Source organism: Parus major, chromosome 2 (assembly GCF_001522545.3).
Source record: "Parus major isolate Abel chromosome 2, Parus_major1.1, whole genome shotgun sequence".
Lineage (NCBI taxonomy): Eukaryota > Metazoa > Chordata > Aves > Passeriformes > Paridae > Parus > Parus major.
The window spans coordinates 110,734,683-110,762,173 of NC_031769.1; the positions used below are offsets into that span (position 1 = coordinate 110,734,683).

Genomic DNA, 27,491 nt, shown 5'->3' on the forward strand with positions numbered 1-27,491 from the left:
TTTTAACTGGCAACATTTTGAAATTATTGGAATGATACATGAATAATAGTTAAACAGCTCAAGATGTGCACAGTTTTGAAGAAAGTTATGAACCAGTACTAATATGGGGTACTTAATATCTTTGTTATGTTTATATGGACTTGTGTAAAGCCAGAAAAACAAACTTGGGAACATTTCTCTCCATCTGTAATGCAATAATTCTAGAACTCAGCTTCTCCTCAAATAAAATGTGCCAGCATAAAAAAAAAAGTCTTGCATTCACCCCCTCATATAAAGATAGGTATAGAAGATTCAGCATATTGAGATCCAAAAGCCAGCCCTGAAAGGCAGATATGAAAGCTGGATTTAGGGAGAATAAGGAGTAGGCATGGAATGAGCCCCAAGGAAGGCAATAAGGTTAACCTTAAGAAATTATACTTCTGACTACATTGTTTTCAGTATACATGTAACTAATACAGAAATATGTGGCATATATTACATGCAGTTACTATTAAAACGATATTAAGCAATGCAGGAAGAATAAGAAAGATATACTTAAGTTTAATTGAGCACATAGAAGTGCAATTTTATTTCTGTAATATTTTTTTTTTGCTGCAGTAGCTGTTGCATTGTTTCTAGCCCCAATAACTAGCTGGAATATAATCTTCATTACTGCTTTCAATAAAAACACTGCGGATTTTTAGAGAGCTAGTTTTGAGGGACTTCTCTTTTGTAGGAGACTGCTGTCTTGAGATGTGGAAAGTGTTATGCTCCTGGACTAGAGAAAATGCTCTTTGACCCAAAGCCTATGCCTCAAAATAAATCAGAATGTCTGTTCTGCAATAATTTAACCATCCATTGTTAAATATAGCTCATAGGACCATTCCTTCAAGCATGGACTTGAGTATCATAATTTATGTCAATATTGATTCCGGTTTTACAGCTCTTGTAAAAAAGTTTAGTTTTTGGATCAAGTCCAATACTAGCTTTTTCCAGACAGTATCTTCTGTGATAATATGGAATACCATAGGTAATAATCACAAGTAATCTGTTAATATAGTTAATATCTGTTAATATAATTCTGATGTTGGGGGTTATTAATGCCTTTATAGACATTTAAATAATCTTTGTTATATCTCTGGTATACTTATAAGGTGTATTTGAATGAGATAGCTCTGAAATAGAGCAAAGTGTTTAAAAATTGGAAGTGTAGAATTAGGTTTTATAAATGTCTTTGTGATGCAGCTTTGTTTTAAAAATCACATTCAGCTGGGCTGGTGAATTTTTTACAATATATTTATTTTCCAGCTCTTCAGTGTATGTAACTGTTACCCATTATTTATAGTCCCTGGTATTTAGCAGAGTTTATCAAATATGCAGGATCTAAAGGGTCTTTTATCTTCAGTAAGATCTTAAAATTTAAATTTGTTATTCATAAGTAGCTCTGGAGTCTCCCTGTTGCTTTTTTCTCTCTGTAAGAAGTTATCTCTCACAAGCAAATAGGACCTAGACCTGCAGTCATTTTCTATTGAGAAAAAAATACACCACACCTTACTGGAATGGCCTGAAAGGTGCTAGTGACTGATGGATGAAGTTTCATAGTCGTGTGCTTGGGCTGAATTGCCTCTTTTGTTGTAACACTGACACACCAGTATTTTGGGTTTAAAAAAGAAAATGCAAGCAATTTATTTGGAAGTTGTATGTTGGGGTTTTTATCACGTTTTCGTTTGAAATTTTAAAAGATAATGCAAAAGCATTAAATTAAATAAGAATTCATGTACACAAAATGTTGGATGTTTTGTACAAAATGAGTGAAAAATATGCTTTCTGTTTTCAGCGGAACTTTCAGGTTTGCTCTTTATAGGAGATGCAATTCTACAGGTGAGTAAAACTGCAAATTATTTTGTCTGTATTTTTCTGTAAAAGTGAAATGAAATCTATGCTTATGAAATGTAGAGTAAGTCTTCTCTTTATCTTTTTAATAACAGATTAATGGAATTAATGTGAGAAAATGCAGGCATGAAGAAGTGGTGAGCTTTTCTGTTTTTTAGTCTACTTTTTGTCTCTTGTAGTTGCTGAAATGATAGTGTACAGTGATAGTAATGCAGTGGTATCAGCTGTCTTATTGTTATTCCTAAACAAATATGACTGTACCTTCTAACACGACAAGCAACAAAGTGCAATCTTTTCTTCCTAAATCTGTCTAGTTGCTCTTCTCAGATAAGCTTTTCTATATTAAAGGTGATTGTTTTATTATGAAGATTTGAGCTGTACATATTCCATAATTTCTTTTTCCAGCTAATAGCTGTCAAATTTCAGCAGTGCTCCACCTTTCTGGCTGTGTGGGGTCATTTTAATTTCAACAGCTGTAATTTGCACTATGTTGGAGATTTGTTGTTTGGTTACTTTTAATCCTATTAAAAAAGTTAGAGAAAACTATTCATCTGCCACTTATCCTCTGGCTGTTCCTTATGAGGGTGTTAGTCTCCTTTAGTTAAGATGCTGTCATTTTGGATACAGAATAAAATTTTATTAAGGAGATTTCTTCTAGAGAAGAAATTTTTGAGTGGTCTGTAATAGGCTGGTTTCCTATAACAGCTTTGTTAAATGCATCATGTACCTTCATCACATTTGACTTTTTGACGCTTTTTAAATACTTTCAGAAGCAGAAAACTCTTTATTTCAATAAACAATTGAAGAAATTAGAATATTGCCAAAGAAATTACCTTTAAATTCTGTTTAGGTCCATAGCATTTGTACCTGTATTTTTGAAACAAAATTGTAGTGATATATTTGAAAGCTTATCTCTCTGAATCTTTGCCAATTCAAGGTCGCTCTTTGTGTTTCATCCAGCATTCTGCCATATGACAGATCATTGAACATGTGCTGTTCAGGTATAGAAGGCAGGATTTAATACAAATGAAGTTCTGATGAACAAGTTTAGTGCAGGCTGAAAGCTTAGATCACTGCAGTGTTCTTCAGAGTGTTTTTGCACTCTTGTTTCCTTTTGGAAATCTGTACTGCAAAACCTGCTTCATTCTTCAGACCCTTAACCATACCCCCTTCTGTATATAATAGCTAATAGTTATATTGCTTTTAAGTTCTGTCTGTGCAACACTGACCAGGTTGTAAATATTTTATAAGTTTGCTGGAGTTGATTTGTTTTTTATGCATTAATATGGAATCTAATATTTAAATGGATTTAAATGTTGAAATTTAAATGTTGGAATTACAAAACATGAGAAATACATTACTAAAAGTGTAGCCTTGTACCCTTGAATACATGTTAAAAAATAATGACATCAGGATTTTATTTTTCTGAGGCATTCTCTTAACCCTGAAAATGATACATGAATCTGTTGGGTATTTCTGATAAGGTTGAAACCCATTCACAGGAAGAAAAGAGATTTTGGAGAAGGTGAAAGAGGGGATTGACATAGAATAGCAAGTGTTACCATGTTAAATTTTGATTTATACCTTGTTTATCTAACATAATCTGCTTTTTAAACTCCTTGTGGATAATTCTCTATGAATAAAAAAAAATGGTATCTTACCAGTTTTGAATGTTTAATTATGTATTTGCAAATGGTTTAGGAATTTAAAAAGCAAATAAATTTTAAATTAAATGCTTATTTTAATTCAGAATATTTTTAAAATATTTAATAGCAAATATTGACTAATACTTAAATAGGATCAAATGTCCATATGACATTTTATAAAATAAAATACGCGTAAGAGTCATAAATATATAATATAAATTTTTTAAAAAAAGCCAGAGTAAATGAACTCTGATAATCCCTTTTTTCCCAAAACATTCACTGTTATATGCTTAGTATTTATGGAGTAAATTTGTTGTAAAGCTACTATAGTGGTAATAATATATGTGGTTCTCCATTGTGTGGTAAGCTGTGGGTCTAGGCTTAGTCATCAGTAAAGAGTAAGTTCATCAGCTGGTGTGCCAGCAGGAGTCACGGGTCTGCAGCACATCCTTTGCAGATTGACTTGTTCTAGGACTTCTGTCCTGTGGGGTCTTTATCAAATACAGGATCTCTAGCTCTAGTCTCAAGGCAATATAGAGAAAATAAGAAGCGTGTGGAGCCTATTTGCTTGCAGCAGGGAGTTGAACAGGAGTTGAAACTTAATTTTCAATCCTTATTGCATCTAGGTATTTTTGAAATGGCTCTGCAAGACATCTGAACTTGTCGCTTTGTTTCGTTCTGATTTTTTTCTGTACCTAATTAAGGCTTAGCAGGTACAATGTTCTCTAAGGATATGTTAGTGTTTGGGTTGTCTTAATGTCTTTGAAAATATTCATTGTAAACCAGTGTGTAATTTTTTTCAGTGGGTAATGCTGAAGATACCTGTAGAAAATTCAGACTTGTATCTGCAGTGTGACTCTGATTAGCATTCATTCTTTTCCTACATGCAAAACATGTTTCTGCTTGCGGAAACTTCTTAATCGTATGTCATATCTTCATTGCTCTGCACTGAAAAAATCTGTGCCATAATCACTGCAGCCTATTGTATGAAACTGATGATTAGTAGACCCTGGTAATTCATCTTGCTTTACTGATAACCATACTAGGTATATAAAATGTTTTGAGCTCCAAAATTAGGTATTTTAATCAAACTCATGGCATCTTTCATAGCAAGGAGAATCTTTCCCCAATGCACAATGATCTTATTTAACGTTGTGGGCACTTTGTTGTCTTTAGTCTTTCATTACTTTTGATACACTAGGATGGATGGATGGATGGATGGATGGATGGATGGATAGATAGATAGATAGATAGATAGATAGATAGATAGATAGATAGATAGATAGATAGAATCATAGATAGATGGATTAATAGACTCTCATAAGGCTAGATAGGTAGGTTTAGTCAGTTCTTAGAGCACTTTACTGGAAGCCTTTACATGGTTCCTTTGTGTTTTGTTTTTTTTTAGCTTTAGGTGAATCATTTAATCTTGAGTTTAGTTTTCTGCTTGTAGAAGGTGAAAATATTGTTCATACCATGAAAGCCCATGATGAGTTCCTATCAAAGACTAACTGTCAGCTTGTTGTTTCTCTTGAGTTATAAAGAGCCCCAAATGAGTACAGCATAACATTGCTTCAGTCTTAGTGCTCTCATGTGGTAAAGACATGCTCTCTCTGGTGAATACTGGAGGAAGCTGCAGAAAAAAAAATAAACTAGCAATTATCTTAAAAAAATATCTCAGCATCTCTCAAACTGGCAGTTTCCCCCCAAAATGAACTTCCGCAATATGAAGTGACATGCAGAAAAAGAGTCCATTATATCTGTGTAAATACACAACTTTGTGCTCTTTTTACTTGGGTTGTTTTAATTATTCCTTTTTTGGTAGACTCTCCTTTAAATTTTGCAACAAGAATTTTAGAAGGCTGAAATTAGGATTACTCACAGACATATGAGTTTTGGCTTTTGTCTAATTAATAAGGTCCAACCATGCATAGCTTGTCAATCCACACACCTGGTGGATGTGGTTATCCACCATAACAGATATGATTATTCTTAAGGCTGAAAATTAATGTATTTCTAGATTTTACCTTCATTAATTGTCCAAACATAAGGATGGATAGACAAGCACCAACATAATACTGTTGTATGGATGTTTTTGGTGATTCTGAGTTTAGCCACATCACTAAAAATGGACAAGATTTCAGAAGAGAGGGAGAGGCCCTTGAGCCGCATCTGAGTGGCTGTGAGTAGGTGAGTATGTCAGTTCAGTTGGATGCTACAAAAAAACCTGTGTTGGATCTACTGTTCAGGGCTGTAGTGCACCAAATCGTCTAGAGCCAAGGTAGAATCCTGTTTGAATGAAGGCTGATATGTTTAAGATTGTCTCTGTTCTTAGTGTTGTGAATAAAACATCTCATATAGTTATATATCTCTTTGGATATTAGCATCTGTTTTTTTCTCTTAGGAAATGGAAGAAATTAAATAATGTGAAGTAATTTCTTATTTCTTCTTTTTGGGGAACATTCAGGGAATGTTTCAAATGAAAACTGATAGCTCTCATGTGTTGGTTAATGTGGCATTTGGGCAATCCTTGAAAAGTAACAGGAAGAGCTCATGTAGCTCAGCAGGTAGCTATGAAGACAGAATAGATATTCAAGCTTTGGTGGATTTTATATAAAGGTAACTACAATATGTAACACCGTGGTTCAATTCAGCCAGTGATGGCATTTTGAACAAGACACCATTTTTTTCCAGCAGAATGATCTGAGATGTCCCCATGCACTGCACTGAGTTTTTTGCTTACCCCTTTTTTCAGCATTCACAACAGGGTTGTAACTGCTGACTCTCCATGAGTCATGTTATATGTTAAATGACAATGTAGAGATTGCTGTTGCTTAACTGCATTCATCTGCAGCTAATGCACATCTTATTCTGGCCTTTCTCTTTAAAACTATGGCCTCATTCAAACTGATTTTTAAAACTCCTTATGAATAGTTTTGGCAATGTTTTGGTAAATGTTTTTAAGCAGAAGAATGAGCATATTGTATTTTTAAGACAGAACAGGAAACCAAATGATGTGAAATCTCACTCCATCTTGACTTTGCAGATGTGTCTTTTGGTAAATTATGTTTTTGTCCTATCTTTGTTTCTTTGACTATGAATCAGAGACCTAAACTATTATCAGATTTAGCTCCCTGAATTCTATGAAGTACTTCTGAATCTGCTATAGAAAAGTACCCCTGCATTAATATTTTGGAGTTTCATGAAGTGACAACAGCTACCTGCAAACACAGATTGCCACTTTCTCATGTTGCAGAGATCCTGTGCTTTATAACTCACAGCACAGCAATTTAATCCTTTCTCCTCTAGACAGAATGGCAACTTTAAATGTGGAAGCTGCACAGTCAGTGCTTCTAAGACTACAATCAATCTAACTTCTGAATTTAAAAGTGAAATGTAAACTTTCTGGAAGTCCAATACTTTTTCTATACAGCTGCTGTTTTCTATCTAAGACTTGAGTACTACTACTACTACTAATAATAATAACAATAATAATAATTTTATTATAAAATAATAGTAAATTGATGTCACGTTTAGTAACTTGGCATAACTGATGAAAATACTGCTTATTGAATATTCTAATGCTCATGAAATTTGAGTTAATAATGATCTGTCATATATTTCAACACCTATTTGAAATAAGTGTCCATCAAGTTGAAAAGAACCTAGCAGCTGTCAATAGTCTACTGTTTTCAGCTGTGTGGTGGAAATTCCTGGAATCTGGATAAATCCTTGAACAGTGCTTAATATGTGCTTTTCTAATCTGGTTTTAACTATGTTTTTTCAGTGTTTAAATAATTTTTCAATTGTGCCAAACTCAGGAAAAACTTGAATTTATTCAAGTACTATGATGTTAGACATTTAAAATATGTTTATATGTTGCTAGTCTTCCTAGTTTAACTTTTCATTTATTTTTCTCAAGATACCTGTAGATCTATTAGTTATTTTATTAAGATTTCATTTTTTAAAACTACTCATCATTACTGCTGAGTTTTAATAGAAGGGAGTAGAACATGCTGTCATGGCTAATACCAAGCCTACATGATTAATATTGTTATTTCCTTATTACATAGCTACAGTCCTCAAAGCAAAAATCCATTAGGGTTTAGTGGGATAGAGTGAAAGATTGAATCACCAGTTATGGCACAGCATCCTTCAAATAACTGCCCTTGGTTCCTCCTTTGTCATACAGGTCTATTAATTCTGAAAACCTGAGCTGCAAAGAAAGGAAACAGTTGAGGAGTGGATTTAAAGTGTGTACCATCAAATATGCTTTGTTTGTGACCTTGTTTACATTGATATTTTTTATTTTTACTGTAAAGGCTCAGGTTTCTCTGCTCCTTGGGAAGCAAATAGAAATACTTTCATGTTTATTTGTGCATGTGTGCACTTTACTCTCCAAAAGACTTTTTGAAATATTTCATTCTGCACAGCATCTCCCAGTTGTGGAGCTGCACCTCAATTAGACATTAGGTCAGGAACCCAGTGTTTTCCTTTCTGGCCACAGCCTTCAAAAGGCAGAAGAAGTAAACAGACACAAAACATTCCAACTTAATGTAGGAAGAATGAAAACTCCTGTGGGCATGGAAATTATCTTCTCTGGTCCCTATTAAGAAGATTTCATTTATTCATAAGGACTAGAAAATACTGTCCAACTAGCATCAGTTATGTTTTTTTTTAAACAGGTAACAACCATGTGATATAGACTGAAAGCAAATGTTCACCTCCAAAAGTCAGCCTCTGTATATCTAATGGCTTGATGTGGACCTTAGAGAGCAGTGGGAAGAACAGAGCAGGTGAACTCATTTAACTAGCCAAGAGGAGTCACAAGTAGGAGGTGTGCTCAGAGAAGTGTAAATATGCACACACATCGTCTTCTGACAACTTTCCAGCAGTTAAAATACCTGCTTTAATTCAGAAATGTCATTGTTTCTGGCTATAGTAAAATCAAATGGGTGCCAGGAAAAAACTTCTAATCCACGGGTTATCTAACACCTGTACATATTTTTAGGTCTTTTTTTTCTCTACATTGGGTCTTTATCTTTTGACAGTTTGTTCGGTGGAGGAGGAAGAGGAAAGGAAAATGGACTCTATATAATTTTTCAATAGACTCCAGTGTTGGCCTGTTCCAGCCAGATACATGGAGGTTTCCAGATGGCCCACCCCATACTTCTCAGCCACTAGTATGGTACAGTATGGTACTGGTGTTTTGGTATCTGTTTGTCAGCACTGGGCCTATTTCTGGATGGTTTTTTTCTCTTTCTTTTGCCCTGATAGTACTGATGTTGTTACACAAGTTCAGTTTGGTACTACCTGTGTTTTGTTAGCTGTTTTGGAAGACTGTGGCCAGCAAAACAGCTTGTAGTAATAAGACTTTCACAGGTCACAAGAAGAATTTCTGTGCAGGTTTGGTTACTGAGGGAAGAAGTTCTTCAGTAAAAGTTACAACAGTCACATGTTCTCTAAATTTTTGAGTGGAGACCTGCAAGAGTTACTTCCCTGTGCTGTTAATACTTTTCTGAGCAAAATAGGAAAAGACTCACTCCTCAGGCTGAATTGGCATTACTAAGATAATGACATATATCTTTAAATATGATCTAGAAAATGTTCATAGCTCTATTCCACTTCACTTGCCCTTGTCAAGCCAGTAGTGATTGAGAGCATTTAAAAGATTTTAATTGTACTGACCTGTTAAAAGGAATGTTCAAGGGACTGTTCTACAATCAAAAAATTCCCATATTTAAGCACTGGCTTGCAGTAGGAAGTCATGAGGATGTTTCTAGATTTTCTGAAATGCCTTCCCTTCTTATACTCCCTTCTGATTACGATGTACTTACGTAGTAAATGGATAGACAGGCATGTTTCACAAAATCTCCACCATTTCTCAGACGTCTTGAGGTTATTTTGACATCTTTTGTTCAGTCATGTTTACATGGGAGGTCGAATACAAAGCATATTCAAAATCCCCTCTGCACTTCTGAATCAGTGATTTCAGAGAAATGTTGATGAGAGCTAAAGTGTATAATAATGAATGCTAACTGATAAAATATTTTGTTTAAATATCAATCACCATGGAAGATTACAAGTTTTCACAGATTGTTTAAAGCATCTTTCAATCAATCAATAAGCGAGGTTTTAGGGTAAAGCGAATCACCTGCACAACAATGGCAACAACAAATCTTTGAAACAAAGTTGTTTTGTTTTGTTTTGTTTTTTTTCCAAGTAAAACACTGTGAGCTTTGGAAATTGAAAGCATTAAGACTTTTAAATTTTTAATTTTACTTTTACAACTGCAGATTTTAGTATGCTAGGATCTTTATATCTCAACAGGGAAGTGCTGTCTTAATGGGGGCATGCTTTGTTGAGTCAAAGCATCTGTATTTAATGTTCATTAGATATCATGGAGTAATGTAGTATCAGCAGTGTTTTTCTTATTTTCTGAACTTTTATAGAAAATGAGAGCACAGAGAAACTAGTAAAAATACAATCATTAAGGTTTGAATGGCTTGAACTTTCTAAAAGCGAGGCCTATACTTTTTGAATTCATTTGTAATATTCTGGCATAATAACCTATCAGCAATGTAATAGAATTATACAAATCATTCTGGTTTTCTTTTATTGTTGATGTTGCAAATTTTGTTTCAGAAAGCACATTCACTCTATATAATAGTCTATAAATTATTGTTTTTATAAGATTTTGTAGTCTCAAATGGTAATTAACTGCTGGCAAGAATGGATTTCTGTGGTGTTATTGCTTAATTAAGAAAATAAGAAAAGGTAAAATAAGGGTTGCAATTGGATAAGAAGCCTAATCAGTTTTGATTAATATATCAGATTTATGCTTAATTTTGAAAGTTACAAAGGCCTCATGCTATAAACTGATTAAAACTGTAATTCAGCACTTTTTTGTCATTGTGCTGAAATACAAATTATCTTTTTTACTTCTTTGGAATTATGTGCTAATCTTTTTTGTTTCCAAAATATCTGTAAATGTTCTCCAGTTAATTAAAGTACAGCATGAGTACCTCCAAATCCAGCTTTGCCAAGACCTCTAAAATTTAGACACTGATGAAAATGATCTTAAAAATGTTAAGGCAATATGATTTCTGAAATTTTCAAATTATAATTATATTGGATCCCAGTTCAGCAGAATACGTATGTATTTGCATAAAAATATGGATTTACCTATTTTATTGAGTTGGGGATTTTCTTTTTTATTTTGAACAACAAATTAATTTCTCAACTTCAACCAGATGCAGTGCAATTAATCTGGAGCATAAAAACTGCCACTTCATTAACTGGCATGAAAAGATGTTACAGAATCACAGAATTCTTATGTTTTCTCAGCTGAGAACTTTTCCACTGCACACTTTCCCTGAAGTACTAAAATATCTTTCTCAGAGAGTAGATCCTGAGCAGCCAAGAAGCTTAGCAGAATTAACTGCTTATATTGATCTAAAACATTACTTCAAATATAAATTTGTCCAAGATTTATTTTTTTTTGTCATATTGAAGTTGATAACATTTAAAACTGAACAAATAGGAATAGGTTTGTATGGTAATATTTATTCAAATATAAAATTAGAATTTTATTTCAAACTCTTTAGGACCACTTTTTATTCATTTTTCTTGAGCATTTAAATTCTGGTGCTTGATTAGTGTGACCATAGTGTGAAAACTAAGTGTTAAGGTCATATTTGCCAACAGCAAATTTTGTATTGAATATGTAAATGTGAAATTTACTACTTGCTGTGTGTTTGAACCCAGCCTTGCAATGGGATTAGTGTGAGCAAACTCTTGTTTCTGAGAATGATCTTTCTTTTTTCCCCCAGACCTGGAGCTCTGCACAGTCACAGGCAAAATGTTCAAGCCATGCAACACTTGTTTTCAACAATCATAGACATATGTCTGTTCATAATATGTCTTAAAATTTAAGACTTTACTTAAAAGATGCTGTGTCAACTGGATGTTTTTCACTCTTCAAGCATTCAGAACAGGAACAATAGCTGTCAGGTTATACAGTCTGGTAATGTGTATGCATTTTGAATACTACTAATGAGCCTTTCAAAAATTGCACACATGAAAATTTTACTGTCTTAGAAATTTCATATAGAATTCAACCAGGAGAACACATTTTTCTCTGGTAAATTTGAATTGTGGGAACAAAATGACTAAAAGAGCAGGAGATTCTTCTGTATTTCATAATTATTAAAGAGATTTGTTGTTTTATTAGTAATCAGGGTTAAAAAACTCAAACCAGTCAAGATCATTGCTATAATAAGAAAAAAAAGTGCATTATGATCAACTATGAAAAGAAAGAACTCCAAAATCTTTAAATGAATAATTTTATTAGAATTATTTCTTCCTGTTGAGGAATATACATTACCTGAAAAATTTGGAGACCTTAATTTCAAGTTATTGTCTAGTTTCTGTCACAGTTTATTGGGAAAAAACATTTCTACATTTTACTTTATTTTGATTTTTACCCTTATTGCCGATTATTTCTCTGTATGTAACATGGGAAATGTCTTTAATCTTTTGCTATATTTTGTATTTTATGTGACTTTTGTATAGGGAGTGGAGAGCCATAAGTTCTAGGTCATTCTTCTAAGATTTTCCTGGATAATTGCTAAGATATAGCTTTTGGTTTTGAGAGATTGTGTACAATGTTTTTCTTCAGTTCAGCTCATGATTATATACTGGATTATGTTGTTTTCTCTCACACTGTTTGATAGATCATGCATTATACACTATTTTTTTCTAGAATAGTCATTGCATTATCATGCATTGTATGATACAGCTCTTGCAGGCCACAAGCAAAATATTAATATTCTACATAACAGATTCTAATATTATTACCAGTTGTGCTGGTTTTCACATTTCCTTTATTGGTAATTTAATTATTGAAGCTCTGGCCTGTGTACTACACAGAGTCTGTCTTTTTGGGGCAGCTCTTGGCACCAGAAAGTCCTATTCCCATATAGTCTGTCATTTTTTTTTGCAGATTGATGGCCGGTAATCAAAAGCTGGCTTAAACAGATGTTGGGGAAATTTAGTTGGTGTATATTATATGGGATGGGATATTTAGTTTGTGTATATTACATACCTTAAATAGCCTTCTGTTTTAAGTCCAAGGGAATGTGTCTTATTAAATTCCTCTGCTTTCATTTAAAGATGGTTTTATTGATATCTTACTATCTGAAACTCTTATTAGTGAATTGCACCACCAAGGACTGGTTGGTAGCCTACAAATAATTAGTAAATTACAATTCTGGCTTATTCTCAACACTATATTATATTGGACTAGAACCCAATGAAATTATCCTATTTGTATGAGTAATAAAGATTGATTCCACAAGGGTTTTGTGCAGATATGATGAGTAGGAAGAATTTCTACATATTATCTCTGTACTAAAATATGGCCTGCTTAAAATAAAATAAAAAAATAAAAAAATCTTTTAATTTTAATGTCATACATCTTTGAAGGTAAAGGTGTAAAATCTCTGGAGCCTGTTTAAAACGTGTTCCAGGTGCTACAGATATTGATAGCTCCATAACTAATTGAAAGGAAAAAAAACCCAAACCACATTGTCAGCATAGAATACCATCATGGTTGCTTTCCAATTATGATGAAGTCCAAAAACCTTGTATCTTAAATAAGAAATCCTCTGTAGATTGATAGGAAAGCCTATCATTCATCATAGTGCCTGTGCACATCACTGCACACTCAAAGCTGTGCAAGCCTGTGGAAAGCTGTGTAGAAGTCAGTAGGTGCTATTACAACATTATTACTACTATTATTATTATTATTATTATTATTATTATTATTATTATTATTATTATTATTATTATTTATTTATTTATTTTTATTATTACTTAATTTCTGGGATATCCTGATGAGTTTACTGACATATCTAAAATTGTAATGAAAGTGTGTTGTATGTGAAGATGAAACATACATGTAAATCAAACTAATTGAAATCAGAATTGGGCTTATGGATTATAACATTTGACTAACAGTGGAGTTGAGTAGGTTGCCTGAATAAAAGTGGGGATTTTATAAGTCTCACAGAGTTGTAATATACAGTTGGAAAACTACCATGAAGTTTTTTATTGTCCAAAAGTATTCAAGTTTCCTATTTAACAAGAAAAAAACTGTAAATTACGTGCTGTTTAATTTCAACTGCACTGTGAGAAATTCTATTGGTATTTCTGTCATTTTCAGTGTTTTTAAGAGATTTGTCTTGTTTCTCTTAGCCACTTGCTCTGAAAGCCATTACATATCTAATTCAAAAATATGTGTTCATGAATTAGCTTTGACAGAGAGAAGGTGCCCAGCAGCCGAATACATAATCACATTTAAAAAGTGGAACATCTGTGAATGTTTTAAGTGGAGAACTCTGTAAAACTGTGGAACTACCAAGTTCATTTACTGTAGCTGAATAATCCTGGAGAAGTGGGGCCATTCATGGAGTACATAATGTGAAAACAAAGATAGACAGCCCTGAACTCTGGCATGTACTCACTACAAATAGACACACTGAAAAAGCTCATAAAGCTTGGAAAGAGTTTGGTTTGAAGTCTTCTAGCTCTTTTTGGGCCTTTTTTGGTGTTTTCATAGGTATTTACTTGTCCTGAATAGCTGCCTATCATGTAGAGCTGAATGGCTGTTAAAAACATCTTTGTGTATTTCTTCTATGGACCACAGGCCCACACCAATAGTAGTCCATAGGCTGAGAATCATTAACAGGTCCCATTGTTTGATATTAAAATGAATACTTGCATTAGAATCAACTGCCAGCTGTGATGAGTCAAAGAATATACTGGCAGATCATGTAAAATAATGTATTATACTTGGAATCTATTTAAGGAGTTGTTAATTTTCATATTTCAGAATATGGTATGAAATGTTTCAGTTCAAGGACCTGTGATGTCCCATATGACCTATGAGTCATGGCCTCCAGCATGTGCTCTCAGTTTTGGAAAACAAAGCATTTTTTAAAGTTCCAACTCCTTGATTTGGAGTAATGGTTTTCTAATTATTTAATATGAACTGTAATGACCAGTACATGCAGCTTTCAGTGAAACAGAATTCAAAATTAGGATACATAACTTAAGAATGCAAATTATAGAATATCTTTATGTGTGATATTATTAATACTAAGATTAATTAAAGAAAAACAGGAACATGCTGCAGACTTTTCTTTTAATATTTTTTTTTTTGTTTGCATTTATTTTGCTAAGGCATTCCTATATTTATTTTCAAAACATAAACACACAACTGAGCAATAATTAGTTGCCCTGTATTCTGACTGAAAGAGTAATAAACATTTTCATGCTGATTGTGGAGTATAAGAAAGGCTAAAGATTTCCAGAAAGGTGCTGTCAGATCTTTTAGACAGATTTGGAAGCGCTTCATTCCACAAATGTTAGACTTAAAAGTTTGAAACCATATTCTTTTTTTCCCAACTTGATCTTAAATAGATCACTGAAGAAACAGTAATAATGTTTTATTTTGTAAGTGCATTGAAGAAAGGACTGACAGGAGTCTATGTCCCCTGTGTGATCTATATTTGATCTTCTATTGTTTGGTGGATGTTTTTTTATTTTGTAGGTTAATTATGTTCTCAATAATTTTTTATTAAATTAATCTATTTCTCCTAACTCCTCATTACACTTATTCATATCTGATTATTTTAGTCATTTCTGTGAAGGAAATTCTGCATGTGTCTCTCAGTGCTAGCTAATATAAGTGGCCTACTTGGCATGTAGGCTTGAAAGATGATGAGATCTATTTTTAAAGCAGGATCACTTAGTTTTCTGCTAATGCTTTATATGGCAGTCTCGAGGTTGCATGTCCTGGTACTTCTGTAACTAAAGCCCATGAGCCTGTGAAAACAGATAGAGCAAGGATCAACGAAGGAAGCCTGAATATACCTACAGGATGACTGGTATAATTCTGTACATCTGAGAAACAACCTAATGGTCCAGCTTAAACACATGCTGTCAGCTGGGATCAAGAGTAATTTTCCTTCTAAGTGGCCAGCCTGATGGGACTTGTTGAAAAGCATGAAACCCTGAATCTCTGTGTATGTTACTCTGAAATGACCTTTTGTGTAGTACCTTAGTAGCTGGCACATTCACTAAGCAAGCACTGCTTCAGTTCCATTGCTGTGTCATCTTGCAGGTCCATTAACCTCTGTCTGCACTTTTCAGAATAATTCCTTAATGGTGGGCACTAGAGGGTGTCTTTGCTGTAGGTTCTTATGTTACTGCCTCCCCCTGCACTTTTTCAAAACAGTGCTAGTAGCAGGAAACAGAAGCAGAAGAGAGCTCAGAATAGAAGGGAATGTCTTCCTGTGTTCTTGGGAAGTGTACCTGTCCCCTTGCTTGAGATAGCCCCTGCCACCTTGAAAATTAAACCTTCTAATCTTGTTTTCGTAGTTTTTAGCCATGTTCCCAGGAAAGTAACTATAAACACAGATGTTTATACATTCTTTCCAAGAAGTGTCTTTTGATGGACATTTCTCATGACCAGTGTGGTTGGGAAGGTGGTAACCTAATTATCCAATCCCTGGTCATTGTTGAGAATCCATAAATACTGGAGCCACAAAAATAAACTCCTCCTTTTCCCAATCATACATTGAACTGTGTCTGTGTGAGCCATTCCATGTCCTATAGTGACAAGCCCCCAGTTCTAGTGTGAATTTGAATTTGAATTTAAGTCTAAATATCTAACATGGGTTTTGGAGCCAAACAGCTAAAACTTAACATCTACAATTGTAATAGTGTCAAACTATAGTCTGAAGTGTACTTTCAGTTGTGCAGTCTGAGTAGGAATTTCTGCCATAAAATGCAAGTGTATTGGAAAGAGAAGTTTTCTGAAGGAAAAAAAGCTTTGATACCTCTTGATATTATATTTCTTGATTCACTTCAATTGTTGGCAAATACTGTGATAACTGTTAGATAATAGGAATTAAAAACTCACTATGCACTAATGTGTTCCTAATAATTTTGTATTAACTATATGGCTTTTACTAAATAAAGCAGTTGATTTTTAAAAGAAACTCAAATTCAAGGCAGTTGTGTGCATGAAACCTTGTAGCTTTTGACCTCTGTGTGATTGTGTTAAAATGTGTGCCGTGTTATCTGCTGATGGACTTGATACTTGTGCATTGTGTAACTGTAGAGTGGCTAGAAAAGCTTCTACCTTCTTTTTTTTTTTTTTTTTCTGTTTTCCCAAAATTTATAAAGCTCAAGGTATTCACCAGTAAATTGATTTTTTCTTTAAAAAATGAAGAGTGAAATTTGATCCAGTTCAAGAGAACACACATCTTGGGATAAGTGACTGTTTTAAATCCTTACCACTTTATTGGTGGGTAAATTTCACTGGTAATTTGAGAGGGGATTTATAGTCTTATTCAGGAAAGAATACTTAGTGAAGTCAGAGGGACTTCATGCTTCATTGCTTTCCTGAATATATGGAAAGAGACTTCAGCATATGCTCAAATGTTTTCTTGAACTGGGAATTTAAAATAAAATTAAAAGGCAATATCATTGTAGACATTATTAAAAATTCAGATTAGTGCTGTTATTATGCAGATATTTTCTTCAGCAATATCACACATTACCATAAAATTTACTTTTTCAAATAACCCCCAAATAACAGTCATTACAGTAATTGCATAGAAATATAGTCACTGTTGCTCCAGAAACACTGACTCTTTAAATGTCAACATTTCACACAGCTACTGGGCTTTTTGCTTATCTCACTTCATTCATGAACATCCTAACTTGATGTTAGGCTATTTGTGGTAGAAGTAAATTAATTCTTGGTCCCACTGGTAGTAAGGTTGTATATTGCATAAGAAAGTTTATTGCCAATATTTAATGTTTCCGTTTGTGTAGTTCTCTTCACATGAACGCATTCTGAATTATATATATATATGATTTTTAAAACAGCAGCAGGAATTTAATATATATATCAATAGTGTTGATGAGGAGATGTTAATATTTTTCAGTGTCATGGCTTCTTTCTTTTACAGGGATGGCTTTGTTAGATGCTGAGCACCAACAAATGAATAGCTGATATTACTCATTAGCTGAAATTGAAAAATAAAGCTAAATAAAGTAGTAACATCAGTACTAAATAGCTTTCCATTATTTAATCCATACAACTTCTATATCAACATACTAAGTGTTACTATTATTCATTTTTAAATAGAAAAATTAAAACTTGACACAGGTAAATTCATATGCCTAAAATCTAAGGCTTGATAGAATATTTCAAAAATATTAACAAAAAAAACCAAAAACATGCATCTTGAATGATCTGTATAGCCTCTGGAAATAAAACAGCTCATTACCTTTTAATGGTACAAACAATAAGCAAATCTTTTAATGGTGTCTGGTCATGCATTTTCTTCAATTTAAGATGCATTGCTTTAGAAATTGACAGATCTCTTTTGACGGGAGTTTCTCCATGGTATACAATGGGAATATATAAACTAGTTAGAAATTGGAAATGCTACGTCTACTACTGAGCTAAGTTTTTGTCATACAAATATTCCCTGGATTTAGCACTGGGAATTTTTCTCACCTTCACCAAACACTTCATATATGATAAAAAGTTGGAAGGGACCGATCAAGAACACCAAGTCCAGCTCCTGTGCAAGACACTCCAAGAGTCACAGCATGTGCCTCAGGGTGTTGTCCAAACATTTCTTGAATTCTGTCAGGCTTGGTGCTGTGACCTCTTCCCTGTGGAACCTGTTCCAGTGTTCAACCACTGTCTGGGTGTAAAATCTTTTCCTGATATCCAAACTAAACCTCCCCTGACTCAGTTTCAGCTGTTTCCTTGAGTTCTGTCACTGGTCTTGGGAATTAAGCGATTGATACCTGCCCCTCCTCTTCCTGACCTGAGGGTGTTGAAGACCACAGTGAGGTCTCCCCTCAGTCTCCTCACCTTCAGGCTGAACACACCAAGTGACCTCAGCCACCTCAGCCAAGATTTTACCTCCAGACCCTTCACGAGCCTCATGGCTCTCATTTAGACACTCTCTAATAGCTTGATGTCTTTTTTAAATGGTGGTGTTCTCCACTGCCCCCAGCACTCCAGGTGAGGCTGCCCCAGTGCAGGGCAGAGCGGGACAATCCCATCCCTTGCCCAGCTGGAAATTCTGTGCCCAGGATACAGAGTTGGCCCTCCTGGCTGCCAGGGCACTGCTGACTCATGTTCAACTTGCCAGTGACCAGGATTGCAAAATGTTTTAAATATTTTTATTTTATGCAAATTTAGAAATGGCTTCTCTATTAGCAGTAATGAACTGAAAATCTTTTTACTTATATAGCTATGTTTTAGAAATATTGAATTTTGTTAACCATTTATACACAGTGGGAATGAGGCCCTAATTTAAATTTAGTACTGATACAGACTCTTATTTGTGGCTAGCATTATCTTTAGTAATTTGATTATTCATTTCTTATGTAAAGTAAAAACAAAGAATGTGAAATAACAGTAAAGCTTTCAACTGAAAGCTAGAAGAATACAATGAAGTAATTAAAATTCTCATTTTCTTCACCTAACCTTATTTCCCAGAATGGCTTTGTTAATAACTAGAAAGTAAGCAAAATGGGATCAATAACTCATCTGCTCTTTCTTGTAATCATTACCTAGTAGTTTTCTCTTTTAATCTTTTATCTGTCTTTAGTCTTTAATTCTGCATGTCAAAATTCTGGATTATTTGCTTCATACACTCCAAAATACAGTTGACTGATACAAGTATTGCTGATTTCAACTAAAATGTGTTCCAGCTTAAAGTTTTCATCCTGTGAGATAAAGAGGTTTCAGGGAGAGAGAGTTTAGAGAAAAAGGTCACAGTAGGCTACTAATGGCCTATTACAGGCTTTACAAAGCAATATATTATCAAGTGAAATCATGTAGACTCTTGGAAGAACGATTTAGGGCAGTTACTCTCTCAGCTTCTTTCACAGATGATATCCACTTATTCTTATCTTAAAAGGTGACTTTATAAATTAAACATAGTCATGCTGTAACTTCACTTATTTATTCTCTGTTCCTGAGCAAAAATAAATACTTTTTTTTTTTTTTTAACAGCAGAAAGTAGCTCTGTTTTCCTGAACTTTTTCTAGTCTGTTGAAGCAATAGAGTACATACCTGTAAATTTCTGCTTTGGCTCTGACTACTCTGAACTGTGTGACTGCTACATAAGAGAGGAAAAGAATGAATTTTCTACGGAGGCTGAGAATATAGGATGTTTTCTCTGGTTGAATTCAGGACTTTGGAGTCTTGGTCTACTTTTCTGCACAAGTCATCTTTCTAGGAAATAATTGCCACTTACAAATTTTAAGATAGAAAATGCATCAGAAATGGGAACTGCTCATCAAAGAGACTCGTGTTTTAACCTAAATGATTCTCTGATTCTGTGTTACAGATGAAGCTTTTGGCATGAAGTTAATTAAATGTTTTGATGTTTCTGTGTTTATTTGCGCACATATAAATACCTACTAAACTGCAAAATGTGCATTGGCAACCGCTGTGCTATTTTAAACAATAAAGACCCTAAAATTTCTGTTAGTGAATTAAATATTCTGTCATCATATTGTCAGTCCTCTGTGGCAACCAGCATGGAGTACGAAATATGGTGTTTCAAGGCAAAGTTGACATTTTTTCCCAAAGAATTACTTAAAGTTAACAGCATAAAGCAGTGATTCCATGTGAAAGCATCCCAATATAGTGATACACATGCATATAAATAAATCTGTTGAGTAGGTTATTGACAGGCATAATTGAAGAATAACAATGCTTCATAAATTTTTTACAAGGCTTTCTCACAAGCAGCAGCATGATGGAGGGGTTACCTGTGTGTTATCCAGCTACACAGGAGAAAGGGAACAGATATGTGTTATATGTTATAAATGTTTGCCTAATGTCTCACTGTGTAGCAGCTCTCTGAATGTGGCTGCCTGTGAGCTGGCTCTCTGCACACTATGAACACAGTCACTCAAAGAGAGGCATGGTGCAATCTTCTGTCATTGTAAGCCCAAATTAAATCAACCCTTGAAGAGTTTTGAAGTTATAGAGCCAGAACGGGAAATGGTTGTTCTCTGAAACAGATCTGATTCTTCTTGGGTATGTTATAAACCAATTCAGATGTTCCTCCTCAGCTATTTAATACAGCATTTTGCTTAGTTGCTTTTGTGCCTCCTTACGGCTACTCTTGGGAGGTGCCTGGAGTCCCTCACTCTGCTGTATGTTTGGGGTGTCTGCAGCTGTACCCCAAAAAAGCTAAAGATGACCAAAAGCCAAAGGGGAAACTATGGGAGAGCACAGCAAGGCTAAAAGTATTCACAGCTGGATAGGTGCTTTGCTCATTCTATGTCCAAAATGCAAGCTGCCCTTTGGCAAGACCTGAGCCTGTGCTTATCTAAGATTTAAAGCTTAAAATAGGTTCTTTGCCTCTGTGTCTGTGATGAAGATTAGGTCTCTCATCCATGCTGTAGTGCTTAAGCTAAATTTAACTCTGAGTGTTGGAAAGACTTGCTCATAGGATTATGGCACAGCTGTGGAAACTACTGTTGTTTCGGTTGAGGATTTATAAGAAAAGACTAAATACATATGCGTAAAGAAAATATTTATTTATTTTTTAAAAATAAACACGTGCTAGGGAGGATGATTCCACACCTGAAAGAAGGAATTACATAGCTGAATGGAGCAAGTTCTTCAATAGCACAGGTCAAAGCCAGTACTCATATAGAAGGCTAATGCGCCCCTCACCACATTAACTGTATGTGTGTCTGGAAACACAATTGACAAGTACATAGCTAGTTTTATGTCTCAGTTTCCTCTCAAAAAAATGTAATTGCAATCATCTGCTAAGCAGTTATAGTCTGCTATGCGAAAGCTGTATGGTGCTGCTTACATTTCCTAATGCATTTTGGCCATAAATTTATTTCAAGGTGTCTGCCTGTATTTCTTTTCCAGGTACAGGTCCTTCGCAACGCAGGGGAAGAGGTGACCCTAACTGTGTCCTTTCTGAAAAGAGCACCTGCTTTTCTCAAACTGCCACTGAATGAAGACTGTGCATGTAAGCCTTTATTACTTGGCCAAAAGAACCCTCAATTCAATACCCATGAACACTTGCAGCTTCTGAAACTACCATGCATTAAGAGTGATTGACAGCAGCTTTTACAATCATCCTTACTGCCTAAATATGAGTTGCTCCATTTGCCAGGGCTTGTGTTAACATTGACCTCAAGAGAAAAATTGCTATCTATGGTTGAAAAACAGATAACCAGGCATTTGGCTGGTGTGAATCAGTGAATTTGCAGGAAAAACAGTAGAATTACATTAGTTTGCAATAGCTCACATCCTCATGCAGAGTATTTAAAATCAATTTTTCGGGCAGCATCAGCTAGTATTTTAGTCCCAGGGAATTTTTTCTAGTAAATGTGAAAATGAGATTTTGTGTATATATTTAGAGGACTTAATTTTGCTGTTTAAAATTCAGAGGCTTTGGTGGAGATGTCTGTCTACCTAAGAATAAATTACTCTGGAATGGTAAGTATTTTGTTTTAGTCCAAACTGAGTTGTAGTGAACTAGACCCATGAGAGTCGTATGGAGACAGCTGTCTTCCTTTAATTATATTAAATTGTAAGTGTGGATGCATAATTATAGACAATTGCAGCATATCTAAGCATATTTATATATCAGCCTGTGCCTTTTGCAACCTCTGCTTTCCTTCTGCTTTTTGCTCCCTAAGAGTGTGAACTAAATTGCTCAAGTTTTAAGCAAAAAGAAATAAATATTTGATTTCAATACTTCTAGCCTTTGATTTTAAATTAGCAGGAATTAAATAATCTAAATAATGAAATAAGATTTTATACAAACATTTGATGGAATATTGTCTTTTTCTCTTCTCTATGTATTAACTTTAAATGAAACAAGAAAAAAATCAGAACACTCTATTCTTAAATAATAATGTGTCCCGGTACCTCTGTCCCTTTTATGAAAGGCTGTGGTACCACAGAGTAGTCTTAGTGATGCACAGGAATGTGCATTTGCATGGATCCTATCATGTCACTCTTGAGGTGTAGCACTGTAATTTCTTAAACCATTACAATAACATTCAGAACTGTAAACTCCACTGAGAGTAACAAAATGGTTATCTGATGAGTTCCTTCAAGTAAAAACCAACAGAGAAGGTACACACTTCCCTTTTATTATCAAATTTGAAAGAAATATGTGATTTTTCTTGTCAAACAGACATTAACTTTCTTTTTTAATCAAAGCACTGGGAAAGTTGTTCTTGAGCTTCTATTTAGCTTACAAAGACATTCCACTCAAGCCAGAAGACTGATACTGGCTGAATGCAGAAAGTAAATTAATTATAATTATAATTGCTGTATATGATAGAAGTTATTAGGGTGTGGGGAGAATGCATACATACACATACAAATTTGAATTATGTCATCATAGATGAATGAAGAATTTTCTTGTGAATTTGTGTTTGTATTTGTCTTAGGTGCCCCCAGTGACCAAAGCAGTGGCACATCCTCTCCCCTCTGTGACAGTGGTTTGCATCTCAACTACCACCCCAACAACACGGTAAGAGCTTGAATCTCCTCAATGGAATTAAACAGAGGAATATTTATAGTATAATAACTAATTAGAAGTACAAATAAAGGACATTTAACAGGGAAGAGCTCTACCTAACTCTGGAGACAGACAGTTCTGTAGAAGGGAAAAAAAAATAGCCAGAAATTATGGCTGGGAATTAAACTGTCACAAATTATTACAACTGAGATTATACCTTGATACATGTGGTTGCTGTTTACATGGGCAGTAGGGACTTTGCAAAAGGTTTTCCATCTACATTTTTTTCTCTGCATAGGAATTAAAACTCCTTAAATTAAAATATATCTATTTATAAAAAAGGAAGACACTTTTTGAGACTATTTTCCATTACTAATATTGCATGCATTATCTAAAGGTTTTGGCAAAAGATGATTAAGTGCCTATTTTTAAGGTGAGAGTGTTTTACTTCTGGTAATGTGTACTTAAAATCTTACCCGAAGTGAGATAACTTTATGGAAAAGAATGTCTCTGGGATAAAATGCTACAGATGTCTGATCAGATATTTACTAAAAGATGCCTTTGAAGTGCAACAAGGGACTTTAATTTTTTTTTTAGCCAGAAAATGCAAAATTTCCTTTATTTTATATAGTTTGAGGGTTTTTGTTGAGTATTTGGTTTTGTGATAGATGAAAATAGAAAAAGCACAGAATAAATAAACCAGTATAGATTATAATTTAAAAAACAAATATTTAAAAACCTGAAATGTAAGCCATGCTGAGCAGCCACTTCTAAATTTCACCTTGTTTTATTGTACTTTCATGTTTTTCTATTAAAGGTTTTAAATAGCAGCCCACAGATTTAAATATCAATACCACAGATTTAAACACAATTATCATCTGGAAAACCCTTCAGAAATATACAAATTTTAGAAAGTGGAAGGCATAAAGATAACATCAATAAAATTTATATCAAATAACAATAAAAATAGATGTAATTTGTACAGCATCAACAAAAGCAGACCTTTCTCATGTATCTATATAGATATGAATGTATGTATATAAAAATGCTGTGGCAGTAGATGCTAGGCTGATTTATTCAACTAGCTGCTATAATTCTAATTTTGCTTTTATGATAAAAACATGCTTTTATTTGTGAATTCGTTTTTGCAGGTGTCAAAGCTTATCTAGATGAGCTCTAGTTTCCATTTGAACTAGAAATAGCTCAAATAGAAATAATTAACTGAAATAATTAACTGAAACCAAGTGTTCTTGTTTCCATTTAGATAATATAATCTAGTATCAGGAGTCTGTAATTCACCCTAAATTAAATTTTCTAGTGAAGACCAAGATGTGGTTCTTATATGTCCCCTAGTCATGGGAACAGAATTCTTCATAAAACCAAAGGAGCCCTCAACATGAATTCCTAAGTTACGTACAACTCTTAAGCCACAGCTCTTCCTTTTTCTCAGAATATTTTCTAGAAGGAGTTCTGTCAGCTGTGTAAACATGTGATCGGTGAGCAACTGGCTCATTGTTGGACACAAAGAGTTATGGTGAACAGAGTGAATTTAGGCTGGTGAATGGTCACTAGTGGGGTTCTGCAGGGCTGTATCTCACATCCAGTGCTCATCAGCATTCTGATCAGTGACTTGGGTTCAGGACTCAAAGGGATACTAAATAAGTTTGCAGTTGATACAAAAATTTGGGGAAACTTTTAACTCCCTCAAAGACAGAGAGGCTTTACAGAGACCTTGACAAGTTGGAGGGCTGAGCAGCCACCAACAATATGAATTTTAACAAGGGCAAGAGCTGGATTCTGCACCTGGGAGAAGGCAACCCTGGGTGCACACACAGAGTGGGGAATGAGAAGCTGGTAAGCAATGTCACAGAAAGGGACCTGGGGGTCCTGGTCACTGGCAAGTTGAAGATGAGCCAGCAGTGCCCTGGCAGCCAGGAGGGCCAAGCATGTCCTGGGGAGCATCAGGCACAGCATGGCCAGCTGGGCAAGGGAGGGGATTGTCCTGCTCTGCTCTGCCCTGGGGCAGCCTCACCTCGAGTGTTGGGGGCAGTTTTAGGTGCCACAGTATAAAACAAATACAAAGGTCTTAGAGAGCTCCAAAGGAGGTAAACGAAGATGGTGAAGGGTCCTCTTCTGGAGGAGAAGCTGTATGAGGCGAGACTGATGTCACTTGGTCTGTTCAGCCTCGAGAAGAGGAGACTGAGGGGAGACCTCATGGCAATTACAACTTCCTGGTGAGGAGAAGAAGAGAGGTAGACCCTGATCTCTTCTGTGTGGATACCAGTGACAGGGCCCAGGGGAATGGTGTGTCTGCAAGGTTTAGTTTGGATGTTAGAAAAAGGTTCTTTGCTTAGAGGATGGTTGAGCACTAGGACAGGCTTCCCAGGGAAGTGGTCACAGCATCAGTCTGAAAGAGGGCAAGAAGAGTTTGAAAAAAACTCTCAGGAACACTGTGGGATTATTGGGGATATCCTGTGCAGTGCCAAGAGTTGGGCTTGATGAACCTTGTGGGTCCTGTCCACCTCACATTCCATGATTCTGTGACTTACAGCCATAGTCTTGTTTCCTATTTTATAGTCTTGTTGATTCATATGAAGGAGACTTCTGACTCAGAACTTGAAGTAGAAAAGACTGGTTTTGGTCTTTTGTCAACAGTTCACAGTGTTATGTAGTCTAAAGATAGGGTTAACATTTTTCTTGTAGCCATATCTAGGCCTACAGTTTGTATCTGAACTTTTACTGCATTTCATCTTTTCCCCAAGTTTAATCACAGGTGAAGAAAGGTTCCCAAAATCAGAGAGAAAACATGAAAAATTTAAGACGTTCAAAACAACAACCTAGTGTAGTCTTCCTAGCCAATAATTTATTTATTTTTATTGAAGCTGTGGAATTTTTCACCAGAGATTCAGTGTTTTAAATAAGTGAACTACCTATGAAAAGCCTGCTGCTCAGCTAACATGATATTTACTGTGATATTTTGTTTCATATACATAAAAGATATATGAGCATATATGTAAAAGTAAAATTCAAATTTGTAAAGCTTTATAATTCCATAGATCTTATGCAACATGCATACTCTAGAAAAACAGAAGGTATATTTATTTTTTGTAATATTTATCTTATAGAAGATACCACTATAAAAAAATATGAAGTTTGAGTTTAAAAAGAATGTAAATCAGCAGGTTTAATTTTACTTATATATTGATATACCGTCACTTGTTACTTGGGAGAAGCTGTCAAGCCCCACCTGGCTGTGGCCTCATTTCAAGTAATGGTGGAGAGCAATAAGGTCTCCCCTGAGCCTTCCTTTCTCCAGGCTAAACAACATCAGCTCCCTCAGCTGCTCCTCAGAGACCCTTTTCCATCCAGACCCTTTTCTGGACATGCCCCAACACCTCAATGTCCTTGTTGGAGTGAAGGGCACAAAACTGAACATGGCACTCAAGGTGCAGTCTCACCAGTGCTCAGTACAGAGGGACAATCTCTGCCCTGCTCCTGCTGGCCACACTATTGCTGATCCAGGCAAGGATACCATTGGCCTTCTTGGCCACCAGGGCACAGCTGGCTCACGTTCAGCTGCTGTTGACCAGCACCCACATGTCCTTTCTCATTGTGCAGGTTTCCAGCCACTCTGCCCCCAGCCTGTGGTGCTGCCTGAGGTTGTTGTGACCAAAGTGCAGGACCTGGAACTTTTTCATTGAATCTCAGACAACTGGCCTCAGTCCATTTATTCAGCCTGTCCAGACCCCTGTGCAGTGTCTTCCTACCCTACAGGAGATCTACCAACACTCCTACCCAAACTTGAAGTCATCTGTCAGCTCAGAGTGCACTTCATCCCCTCTTCCAGATCATCAGTATTAAATATTAAATAGTGCTGGCCCCAACACTGAGCCCTAGACAGCACCAGTCATGACTGTCCACCAGCTGCATGTATCTCCAGTCACCACCACTCTCTGGGCCCATCCAGCCAGACAGATTTTTACACAGTGGACTATGCCCCCATTGAAGCCATGAGCAGCCAGTTTCTCCAGGGGAATGCTGTGCCAAGGGCTTTACTAAAGTCCAGGTGACAACATCTACAGCCTTGTTCACTAGATTGGTCATCTGGTCATAAATGGAGATCAGGCTGGTCAGGCTGGATGTGCCTTACATAAACCTGTGCTGGCTGACCTGATTCCCTGGTTGTCCTGTATGTGGTGTGGGATGGCACTCACAGTGATCTGCTCCATGACCTACATGTCCTCCAGGTCAGACTGACAGGCCTGTAGTTCCCCAGATCCTCCTTCTTGCCTGTCCTGTAGATAGGCATCATATTTGCCAATTTCCTTTCAACTGAGACCTTGCTGGTTAGCCAGGA

The 27,491-nt window shown here is 35.4% G+C and overlaps 1 protein-coding gene across 2 annotated transcripts in view; it reads left to right on the forward strand.

The window, feature by feature from the left end:
- Window positions 1-27,491, forward strand: part of SNTG1 (syntrophin gamma 1) — a 318,531-nt gene that overhangs the window by 187,267 nt on the left and 103,773 nt on the right. The window contains exons 6-9 of one of the 2 annotated variants that reach the window (XM_015619338.2): window positions 1,817-1,860; window positions 1,968-2,009; window positions 21,523-21,625; window positions 23,064-23,146. In XM_015619338.2, the coding sequence (XP_015474824.1) occupies window positions 1,817-1,860; window positions 1,968-2,009; window positions 21,523-21,625; window positions 23,064-23,146 (272 nt within the window). The remainder of the gene's footprint in view (window positions 1-1,816; window positions 1,861-1,967; window positions 2,010-21,522; window positions 21,626-23,063; window positions 23,147-27,491) is intronic. The other variant, XM_033512256.1, reaches the window with a different exon arrangement.